The sequence below is a fragment of the Peromyscus leucopus genome, chromosome 17, assembly GCF_004664715.2.
Source record: "Peromyscus leucopus breed LL Stock chromosome 17, UCI_PerLeu_2.1, whole genome shotgun sequence".
NCBI lineage: Eukaryota > Metazoa > Chordata > Mammalia > Rodentia > Cricetidae > Peromyscus > Peromyscus leucopus.
Genome location: NC_051077.1, coordinates 9,042,143 through 9,054,173, shown reverse-complemented (window position 1 = coordinate 9,054,173; position 12,031 = coordinate 9,042,143). Strand labels below are relative to the sequence as shown.

The window sequence follows — 12,031 nt, the reverse complement described above, 5'->3', positions numbered from 1 at the left end:
GGACCTCAACTTTTAAAAATGAATTCAGAGATAGCCTATACTATGAATAATTAAAAGCAAGACAAAAATTTTGATTTTTTTTTCAGGCACAACATGAGTAAAAATAATCTTACTTGGGAAAAGGTAAACGTTCAGTAAGAAAAGTGTCCTGGTGAATACTGGTGGTTTCAAGGAGCACCAAGAACACAGAATTCCCAAGCATGGCTGAGGATGAGAAATAGCCTGCAACACTCTTGACTGGCCATTTGTTGATTATTTATTGTGCCTTAATTCTCATCTCCTAAAAGAAAATGTCCTATAAATGCAGGCTGGCTCCTCACTCCCCACACACTGGGCTTCTGCTCACCCTTCCTCCAGGTGACTCTCATCCATGAAGACACTTGTCCTCCTCTCTGCCCTTGTCCTTTTGGCCTTCCTGGCCCAGGCTGATGCTCTCCCTGAAGCAACTGAGGAGACTAAAAATGAGGATCAGCCAGGGGTAGAAGACCAGAATATGTCCATCTCCTTTGGAGGACAAGTAGGTGATGCTCTTCAAGATGCAGGTGAGTGGTGGTGCCCAGTATGATAGTGGGTTGGAGTCTCCTGAGAGAGGGTTGATGATGGGCTCCCAAATCATGTCCAGAGCTGTGTGATCAAGGTATCTCTTCTGATCCTTTGAAGTCTTCACTGTCTTATTGTTAGACGTAACAGAGAGAGTCAGAAAAGGGTAAATTTTTTCTTTCTTTTAAGTTTTTGATCTAAAAATTTAAATGTGGAATATTTTCAAAATATAGAACATACTTATTAGCTCTTTGTCTTTCCATTGATAAGTTCTGTTATAGAAAGAAAAATCTGCTTTTTAAAAAAAAAAAAAGAATAGAATTAGAAAGCAAATGCCAGTATGCGAATGTGTTGGTTCAGGAAGACACAAAACAGGTGAAGGAATGAGAAATGGGTGTCTAGTCATGCATGTGATCAATACTTGTTCAATGTACTGTTTCCCAGTGTTTAGAGTTGAACATTATGATGGGTGTGATGTCATCAATAGAAACAAACTTGCTCTGTACCATGTATCCTAGTCTTCAAATTATTGTACACTATTGCATACTTCAGGCTACCTTATTTAATGTCTGATGTTCAATGCTTCTTCAGCCACAAGAAACTTCCCCAAGTGCTTCTGTAGAAAAAGAACCTGCAGATATCTTGAATGTCCCATTGGCCAGTGCAGCAAAGGCTATGTATTCTGCTGCCACTGAGGCCAGAGACAAGATCACCATGTGCCCCGAGACCTCATCATCTTATAATTTGCCTCAATGTTTTTTCCTTCTCCAATAAAATTCCTTACAGAAGAAGAATCTTTTTTTGACATTTATTTCATGCTTTCTATGTGTCTTAGTCAGGACTCTTCCAAGCTATCTAGCAGAATCTACAGTGAATAGCTTGTAAAAACAAATCTAGGTTACATTTTAGTAGTCATATCAAGTGTAAACAGGTAGATACAAAGTCACATCTCAGTGATTCTGCTGTAGCTACTTCTGTCTGTCAACTCTCCTGTCCTTTAGATGGGACTCACCCTCAGAAACATGTCCCACATTTCCAGGATCCATTCTTCTATTGGAGGACATTGAGGTTGTTTCCACTCTCTAGTTATTGTGAACATAGCAGCAATTACCATCGCTGAGCAAGTATCTGTGGAGTAGGATGCTGAGTCCTTTGGACATTTGCCAAGGAGTGTTTCAGCTGTGCCATATGAAGAGTTCCTTATAGTCTTTGAGAAGTCTCCACACTAATTTCCATAGTTCTTGTTTATAATCCCACCAGCACTGAATGAGGGAATCTCCTTTCTCAGTCTCCTGAGAGAGGGTTGAAGATGTGCCTTGCAATCCTGTCAAAAGCAATCTGGCTCCCTTGATTACTCTATCTTACTTCTGTCTCTTTCTTATTCATAGCAGTAATGGTGAGAGTGGAGTAAGCCAATTAATTTTCTTTCTCATAAGTCTTTTGCTCTAAAAATACTCTTAGAAATTTCACCAGAATAGGGATCAATATACTGAGTAGATTCATATAGAACAAAATGAATAGTCTTAGATATAATGAGAAAATTTTCTTTGTCTAAGAGAACTTCAAATCAGTTGTAGTTTTCACTCAAGTATAGTAATGGTGAGAAAAAGAGCATAAAAAATTAAAGACACTTCAGAATGAATTTCAAGCCCTACATTTTACCAACACTCCTCGAGTACATTATTTCACCTTGTGTTGAGTTGACCATCTTGCTGACTGTAATGCTGCCAAAATAATATGCCCATGCTCTGTCACACATCTTCATAGGCCTGTATACTATCCCATCCTACCAACCTCTAAACTCAGTTCCTGTTTCTCTTTGTGTCTCTAGCCTCAAAAAAGCTCTTGACATGCTACTGTCCAAGCCAATCCTGCAAAATACTAGAATGCATCAGTGGGGTTTGCACCAATGGTAGCAAAACCTATGTGTTCTGCTGCAGCTGAGCATGGAGACCAGAAACAGCAAGATGACCATCTGAGGCCCTTGTGTTTCTCCTTTGTCTCCAATAAGTTACTTGGGATATGTTCCTGTGGGTTTGCATTCTCTTGGTCTTTGTTATAAGGCTCAGTCAAGACTCTGGGTATCAAGTATCAGAACCTTAAGGAAACCTTTGCTAATGAAAAAATTACATCACCGCCTATCATTCATTTATTATTAACAAGAGGCTGGAACATGAATTTCTTAACCAGGGATATATGGTTGAGGTGCCTATTTAATATATGCCATCAAAGAAATTACTAGTATACTAGCTTCTTTAATTTGGGGCATTACTATAATCATTACTACTATGAGAACTGTTGCTGCCTTAGTACTATAAGTTCATACCATGGAGAATTTTAATCAGCTCTCAAAAAATGGTATCACAATAACAAAAAAGAAAAAGCAAAAAACAAAAAGCATAGGATAAATACTTAAAAGAAGCAGTCCTATTTACAGGTAATCAAATTCAAAATATTGAGGTTAGATTAACTGTCTTTTGTCATTCAAAATTTAAATTCATTTACGCCACTCCACTTCCATACAATTCCTCTGAGATAACCTAGGCATAGGTTAGGTCCCACTTCCACTGCTTATGGAACAATTCTAAACTAACTATAAACATGCAGTCTTTGCATCAATGAACAACAGGTATTAGTTCAGCTCAATTGTAGTCTGCCTTGGCTTCTGTGGTAACAAATATATTTTTATAATCTCTCACATTTTCTTCAGGACAGAGCTTTTGATCTAGTATCATTAATTTCGGAATAACCCTAGGAGTTATGCTTATTTTGATTCTTGTCATCCCAGTCATCTTTTTAAAAACAAAAGGGGGAGATGGCACAGCCATATCTGAATGGAATGGCAGAAGTCCTAAAGCCAGCACAGCTGCTTGACAAAGGTCAAGCAAAGCTGAGCCACATGATGGCTGCCATGCCATCTTTGGTTTTCATCTCCACTTGTTGCATACTTGGGGAACTTTTAATATTTGAACAATTTGGGGATATTGGATTGATGGGAAATTTCTTATGAATCATTTATGCCCTCTCCAAGGAATGCTGCTTCTTAGCTTCTCCAGGACAGTCCTGAACATACTACTTCCTCCTGCTTTTAAAGAGATATCCTTATCAACTTGAAGGTCTTCCTTATGCCTTAGAGGTTGTGACAGATAAAGAAGCCAGAGGTCTCTTCATGAGGCTATGAGACATTCTTGAAACATCTATCCCTGTACTTACTCAGGAACAAGATAATCAAAACAAAATAAACTTTAAAAGGTCAAGATTTGGTGGGCTAGAAGAGTTGTCCACAGTTCAGATTACAAGCCTCTTCCCACTGTACATTCAGACAATTATGTGACATACAACTGTGCCCTACACAGAGACATATTGATGAGCAAAGTATAGAGTTGAAAGATGATAAAAGAATGAGATGTCAGGACCTCCCTCTCTTAGAAAAAAGTCAGCTCATGTAGAGCCACTGTGGTGTCACATGACCAAGGAACAACAGAATGCCAGGATTAAACATATAGACAAATATATTAAGATAAAAACATTGTATTGTGCCAGAATTTGAATAATAACTGCAACAGTTTTAGTCTGAGGGTTTTTCCTGGACACTCTGACCATTAAGATTTAATAATACACTGTTTGGGACATGGCAAAATGCCCAGGGTGGCTTGAAGATTTTGCTTTGGTCTAGTGTCCTTGAAGTAACCAAAGCTATCCCCCTGAGAACAGGCTGTCATATGCCTCAAATTGTTAAGAAATGGGCTATGGGGTTAATGAGTAAGAATGATAATTCTGTTTATTAATGATGTCAAAACTTAAAGAAAAATGATTGGAACTGATAACTCTGCTCTGTCATAGTTTATTAATGATGACTAAAAGCTGAGCAAAAGGAAGTGAAACATATGTCCAAAAACAAAAATGATATGATTTATGTTTTTGGAAAGTCATGAATGTATCCCTACTTACTAAATTCTGTATAAATAAATGTATACGTTCTGGCTGCTAGTCAGTCAGGCTGCAAGATTCTCCCAACCACCAAGGAAACCCATGGCCATGAGGACATTCACTCTACTCACTGCCGTTCTCCTACTGGCCCTCCAGACCCAAGCAGAACCTCTCCAAGGAAGAGCTGAGGAGGTTCTAGACCAGGAGCACCTGGGAGAGGATGACCAAGATATGTCCATTCTGGTAGCACTGATCTTGAAGATGCATGTCAGAGATGACAGCATGTTAGAGATAGGAGCAAAGGGAAGGGATGGACATAAGCTCTGAAATCAGGTCACCTACATGACTTAATTATTTATTTATTTTCTTATTCAACAAAAGGAGCCAAATAAATCAATTTCTTCATGCTAAGATTTTTGTTCCAAGATATGCTTGTGACTATCAATGGGTTTAATACATAAAGAGATTAATAGCTAGTTTTTTTCTAGCTCTAAATGGCTAGACTTGGTCACAGGGAGACTCTATTATTGTGTCTATTATATTTTAGGAACTGGAAGTATGTGTTTAGATATTTATGTGTGATGGTAGAATCACACACAGAAAAAAGAAATCAAATGAAACTAAGACAGATTTGTATGGGTTTTTAGTTTTGTGCAAGTCTGCTCTTTAATGTGTATATTTATTCATATTGATTGTGATTGCTCAGGCTGCTGTCAGTAATGGTGAATGTGGGAGACCCACTTTACCTAACACATATCGTGCCCATGATCACCTTCACCCTGCTGACCCAGGCACTGAGTGCTTCATGTTGTCACTGTCTCCCCATTGTGAAGTCAGGCTTGACCTGCTATTGCAGATTAAGAGGCTGCGGTTTTCTAAATGCCTCGCTGGGTCCTGCAGTTAGCAAAACGTCATCTATAGCCTCTGATGACACTGACCACTAAGAACAAGAAGAATATGTTTGTCATATGAGTTAAGATCATGAAGGGTATTATTTGTCCCACACTGTGTTTTTGAATCTTTCTCATTTATATCTAAATAAAGTCCTTGCAGCAAGTTCCCTGTGGGTGTGCTTGTGCTTGTGCTTGTCTGGTTTCTCCCAGCACGACTCTGAGAAAGCAGTACCAGGACGCTATAAAGAAATTCTTGGCTCTGGTATATAGGAATATTAAGGCTTCCAGTGAATGATAAGAAAGGTCAATGCTGTTGTAATCATTCTCATTTCTCATCTCATCACTTGCCTCATTTAGATTAGAACCACTCTCAAAGCCATTGTCAATGTGGGAGGTTGAAAACAACACAACTATCTTCGTGTTTCCAAAGTCTCAATGACCTAACTTCTCAAAGAAGACAACATCCTCATTCTCAGTGTTAGGATTTGACCAAACAGGCCAACATTATATATCTGCCCATAAAGCCCTAGATTTGTATCATCTTCACAGACACAACTGTTAGTAGCATTAAGAAAGGTTAGCACATGCTACAACCCACAGCCCCAGAGAGGCTAGGTAACAAGGAGGGTTCAAAGAGGGACACATGGATTTTCCATGGAAGGGGAAATAGAAGAGATCTCTATTGTGTGTGTGTATTTCTTGTCTCTCAACTCTGCCTTCACTTACATTTTTACCATTCTCAAAGACAGTTCTCTCCCAGACACATTTAAACACTCATGTCAACTTCCTTCTAAGAAAAGCCACCACCTTCTTCCCTAAAAGATTGGAGTTTTATTGAAAATACCCCAAGAAAATGTACGTTTTTAGGACTTGAGATTGTATTAGCTCCATTGAAGACAGCATTAGCAAGCATACTGTTAAAGATCCTCAAAAAGCAAACAAGAATCTATAACACTGTAAGTCTGTCTATAAATATGCAAATATAGTTTTGATGAAATTTTCTCATCTGGGCTGACAATTCTCCCTCCAAGAGCCAAAAGCAATCTAACAAGAAGTTCAACACCAGGCATGCATGAGAAGCCCTCAGTTGACTGATGAGCTTACTTGAGACCAATTTCTTTTTGCCCCTCACAGACACTCAGCCCCTGCTTCTCACAGGAGATGCTGAGCAAGACATTGGCTTGAAGGAGAAAGAAAAAGCTTTAAATGACAAATAAGTTGTTTATTAAAAATATGAAATAAACATACACAATATTTTATATTTACAAAATATAAAATTAGGGACTGGATAACTTCAATTTTCAAAAATAACACTGAAAAAATATGTGTGTTTGAGCTAGGTGGTGATGATGGCACGTGCCTTTAATCCCAGCACTCTGGAGGCAGAGGCAGGCATATCTCTGTGAGTTCGATGCCAGCCTGGGCTACAGAATGAGTTCCAGGAAACCATGTCTCAAGCAAACAAACAAAAAAATGTGTGTTTTTCTTCACAGGCATTCCAATTCTAAGGGAATGAATACTTAATACTTTCAGTAACAAATGAGATAGATGTTTGTTCATTTGTTGATTTACGAGTGGAATGAGAAACAAGGAAATAGGAAATTGATTCTCAGATGAGGCTGCTGCTGCTCTGGGCCTCTCTTTAGGGACTATCTGCAAATTCCCTCCTTTCAGTCTCACAGTCTCCCCTTAGGATATCCCTGCAAATTCCTTCCTTTGGGTTTGACAGCCTCTCTTTAGGGTGTATCTGCAAATTCCCTCCTTTCATTCTCATAACCTTTCCTTAGGCTATCTCTACATACTCCTTCCTATGGGTTTCACAGACTCCTCTTAGGGTATATGTGCAAATTCACTCTTCTGGGGTTTGATGTGAGGCCCATGGAACCTGATTTTTGTGTGCACTCTAGAAAGCATGAAACCAATATTTATCACATGGCAGCACCAATAATTCAAATGTTCTATGAAAGTTGAGTGAAGAAAATTGTTCATTAAAAAATATTGGTATAGCCGGGCGGTGGTGGTGCATGCCTTTAATCCCAGCACTCGGGAGGCAGAAGCAGGCGGATCTCTGTGAGTTCGAGGCCAGCCTGGTCTCCAAAGCGAGTTCCAGGAAAGGCGCAAAGCTACACAGAGAAACCCTGTCTCGAAAAACCAAAAAATATATGTATATATTTGTATAAATTAACTCAAAGTTATTTATGAAGGTATTTTTGTCTCCTGTAACTTGGTTTGGGCTTTTTTGTTTGTTTGTTTTTAAAACCTTACTGGTCTTTTTTTCTATATTATGATTTCTAATGCTGTCTTCTGTTTTGTTTTGTTATGGCTTTTGTTTGTGTATGTGTGTGTCTCCACATGTGATGAGTATATCATGCTTTTCCTTTGTTTGTTCACTTTATTCTTCTTTGTTTGTTTGATTTGCCTGCTTGTTTTTCTAAAGTGGGAGAGAGAGAGAAGGCATCAGATTGGAATGGTGGGGGGGATATGAGAGGAGATTTGAGAGGGAAAACTGTGATCAGAACTTGTTGTACCAAAAGAATAAAAAGTCAGAAACAAGGACAGAAATGTTGGTGTTGTGTCTAGAAGGAGACTGAAAGGAAAGATAAATACTGAAATTGTGGCCCATCTTGGGGTTCCACACTGCGGTGAGCATCATTCTGAATTTCTTTGAAGCAGAGGGAAAAATCGGGCATCCTGAGCAGACAAATTCATCAGGTCAAGATGAGAGGTAATAGTCCAGGATCAACTTTGGATCTTTGATGAAAAGACTTATTTGTCGACTGAGGATGGAAAGAAGGTTGTGGCACAGAAGACCAGAGAAGAAACATCCTAGGAAGGTGTCACCAAAGTCACTTTGCAATCTCTGACTCATCAGTGCCATCTCCAGTCCTGTTTCCTCTGCACTTGCTGGGCGAATGCACGTGATGTATATGTCAGAATGACAACATTCATGAAACGCTGCTGGAGAGAAAGAACTTGACTCAGGATGCAATTTGGAAGGCATGCGTTTATGGCAGGAAATCACTAATAAAGAAAGTCCAGGTTTACAAAAGTCAGGGGGAATAATACACGTGTAGCAGGAACTGTTCCAGGTCTTATTAATGAAAACAAACCCGGGAGCCAGATATTGGTGTGAACGCTGAAGTTTCAGAGAAACAGAAAAAGCCAGAGCTTACCTCACCTCACTAATTTCTCAGCTGATCTTGTTTCCTCAAACTGGAAGCCTCTGAGTCCTCATTTGAACCTCAGCTGAACTGCTGCTAAAAGCTAAAAGGCTCTAGTTCCTGGTCCTCATGCCTTAGATACCTTTCTGCTTCCTGCCATCACTTCCTGGGATTAAAGGCATGTGTCACCATGCTTGGCTGTTTCCAGTGTGGTTTCCATTCCTCTGGAATGCTAGGATTAAAGGCATATGCTACCACTGCCTAAACCTGTGTTTAATATAGTGGCTGTTCTGTTCTCTGATACCCAGATAAGTTTACTAGGGTGCATGATATATTAACCACATACAGGATTTTGAACAATAAAGTTAATGCCAGAGAAAATTAAAAGCTTTCAAACATTCTATAAAACCTAGGAAACAGTGCTAGTTTGTTAAATTTATGAAGAGCTTGTAACACTACATTTTAATCAAACAAAAAAGGAGGAGGCATTCCAGGTTGTCAGGCATCAGAGGTGGCCAGTACTGCACTAAACACAGGCTGGAGGAAAAGACACTATACAGGGCTAATACCAAGGCTTCTGGAGGACAGTCATTGGGCACAGTATGTATGAGACATGCGGAATTCGATGAGGTTTCTAACGTATCTCATGTGGGATACAGTGTTTTAAATTTCAGTTTCATTTTAAACATTTTCCTGGGAACCGTGTACATGAACAACACTGCAACTATTCTACATCTGGCTCTCTTTCAACCTTCCAATTCCTCCCACATCCCCACCACAAATATACTACAACTTCTTCAATTATAATATATATATATATATAATCTGTGTGCATAAATTTTGAATGCTTACAAATACATATATTCATCTATAAGAGAGTTTATATAACAATGCTTTTATATCCATGGGTATAGGAATAACAACTTAGGATTTAGGCCAAGTGACAATAGGACCTTATAAAACAAATCACCTTCCCTATAGCAAATAATAATATAAATCAGTACAGTAAAGAGGAAGTTCAGAGTGTGACAAAGATCTTTGTATAGCTATACCTTTGATAAGGATATCATCCAGCACACAAAAAAACCTAAAAAGATAAAATAACGTTAAGAAAAAATCCAAATTGAAAATAAGGTATGGATCAGAACAGTGAATCGGGGTGGGGCGGGGGAGGATAGACATAAAAATTACCTAAAATGAGATCAGGAACGGTCAAGGTGGTATGACTGTAGTGTGTAAGCCCAAATCAGACCAAATTCCTCCATGGAGATGGGAGTTGAGTTCAAAAATCCACTCCTATCAGTTGTTGTATTACCAGTTATTAGCTACTTAGAGAGGGGACTGATTCTTTCTGAGCGTATCCCATGGTAAATTTGCCATACGTAAACCTCATATCTAAAAACATATGGGCAGCATAAAGTGGTCTAGATGGATTTAAAAAAGGGGGGACACAAACGTGGGTAGGTAGAGAAGGCAGTAATCTGGGAAGAGTTTGGGGAATGATAAGTATTTTCCCAAAAGGTTAACAGCTTGTTGGAAATGATCAAAAAACTAAGAAAAATAGCTAATAAATATATTTAAAAGTGCTCAACAATCTTAACAGTTAGAGAAACATGAATTTAATGTTCTCAGGGGTTTCATCTAACCCCAGTCAGAATGGCTAAGATCAAGAAAACAACAGACAACAATTGTTGGTAAGCGTGTTGGGAAAGGGAAGCCCTCTTATAATGCTGGTGGGATTACAAACAGGAACTACTGAAATCAGTGTGCAGATTTCTCAAAGACTATAAGGAACTCTCCCTATGGCACAGCTGAAACACTCCTTGGAAAATGCCCAAAGGGCTCAGCATCCTACTCCACAGATATTTGCTCAGGATGTTCATTGCTGCTGTGTTCACAATAGCTAGAGAGTGGAAACAACCTCAATGTCCTCCAATAGAAGAATGGATCCTGGAAATGTGGGACATGTTTCTGAGGGTGAGTCCCATCTAAAGGACAGGAGAGTTGACAGACAGGAGAAGTAGCTAGAGCAGAATCACTAAGATGTGACTTTGCATCTATACTTCTGTTCACACTTGACTACTAAAATGTAACCCAGGCTTCTTTTGTAAGGTATTCATTGCAGATTCTACTAGATATCTTGAAAGAGTCCTGATTAAGCCAAAAAGAAAACATCAAAGAAAAAAAAACAGATTCTTTTTCTGCAAGGGAATTTATTGGAGTGGGAAAAACAATTGAGGTGAATAAAGGGAAATGACAGATCAGAGCACATGGTGATCTTGTCTCTAGACTCAGTGGCAGCAAAATTTGAGGTGTTTTGTCCCTGGCAGGCAGATCCCAGTGACACGTTCAAAAAATTTGCAGGATCTTCTACAGGAGCAAGTCAAGGGTTTTCCTCTGGCTAAGGAGACAGGACATCAGGCATTAAGTAAGGTAGACTGCAGTATACAATAGAGTACAATACTATAAAGGTTCACAATACATGGTAAAGAGGAGGTTTGTTTGTGTTGGTGACATCACACCAGGCACCATGATCAACTCCAAACACTGGGAAATAATACATTGAACAAGTGTTGATCCCATGCAGCACTTGAAACCCATTTCACACTCATCTACCTTTGTATGTCTCCTGACCCAACATATTCATACACTGCCATAAGTGGTAATATATTTTTGTTTGTGTTCTGAAACATAGAGCTTGCCTATGGATCAGAGAAGCAGAGCAGAAGCCACAAAGGACATTTGAATGATTTACCTCCTGGAATCCTTGGACCAAATAGGGGGAGATCCTGTCTCCGTCTACCTTACATTCCTGTTTCTACTTCCAAGTTAAAATGTGAATCCTCCAATTGCTTGGCTTAAAGTCATGGACCAGCACTGCCTGGCTTATATGGTTAACTATTGGCTACCTCCACACTCTGATCTCCCGGCAAGCCTTATTTGTCAGTACACAAATAAAATATCATACAACAGGCATTTAGTTCTTAACTGTATTGTTTAAAGCAAAGCAGAGTTTTCTTTCTATAATAAAAGTATCAGTTGGATAGGCAAAGGGCTAATCAATATGTTGTATATTTTAAATATTTTCCACGGATACATTTTTAGATCAAAAAACTTCAAAAGAAAGAAAATCAATTACATTTTTTTTAAAATTTTCACTGTTACTCATATAAATAAGACAGTTAAAATCCTAGAGGATCAACAGAGATAACTACCCGAATCACACATCTCATGACAGGATTCCAAGGCACATCTTCAAACTCTCTCTCAGGAGATTCCAACCCACTATCATAGTGGGCACCACTTCTCACCTGCTTCTTGAAGAGCAGAGCTTTCTGGGCCTCCAAAGGAGATGGACACATCCTGGTCCTCTACCACTGGCTGATCCTCATCTTTAGTCTCCTCAGTTACTTCAGGGAGAGAATCAGCCTGGGCCAAGTAGGCCAACAGGACAAGGGCAGAGAGGAGGACAAGAGTCTTCATGGCTGAGAGTCACCTGGAGGAAGG

General features: G+C 39.2%; 2 protein-coding genes across 2 annotated transcripts; one reads left to right on the top strand and one right to left on the bottom strand.

The window, feature by feature from the left end:
• Positions 1-370: 370 nt before the first annotated feature.
• On the top strand, positions 371-2,484 carry LOC114701867 (alpha-defensin 5-like). Its single transcript, XM_028882061.1, has 2 exons — positions 371-542; positions 2,372-2,484. Exons 1-2 carry the CDS (start codon positions 371-373, stop codon positions 2,482-2,484), a joined length of 285 nt encoding a protein of 94 aa, XP_028737894.1.
• An 8,267-nt stretch (positions 2,485-10,751) lies between these two features.
• LOC119089187 (defensin alpha-like protein 1) lies at positions 10,752-12,031 on the bottom strand. The gene is made up of 2 exons (XM_037211562.1): positions 11,836-12,031; positions 10,752-10,925 (listed from the first exon to the last, which is right to left on the bottom strand). Exons 1-2 carry the CDS (start codon positions 12,005-12,007, stop codon positions 10,816-10,818), a joined length of 282 nt encoding a protein of 93 aa, XP_037067457.1. The 5' UTR covers positions 12,008-12,031; the 3' UTR covers positions 10,752-10,815.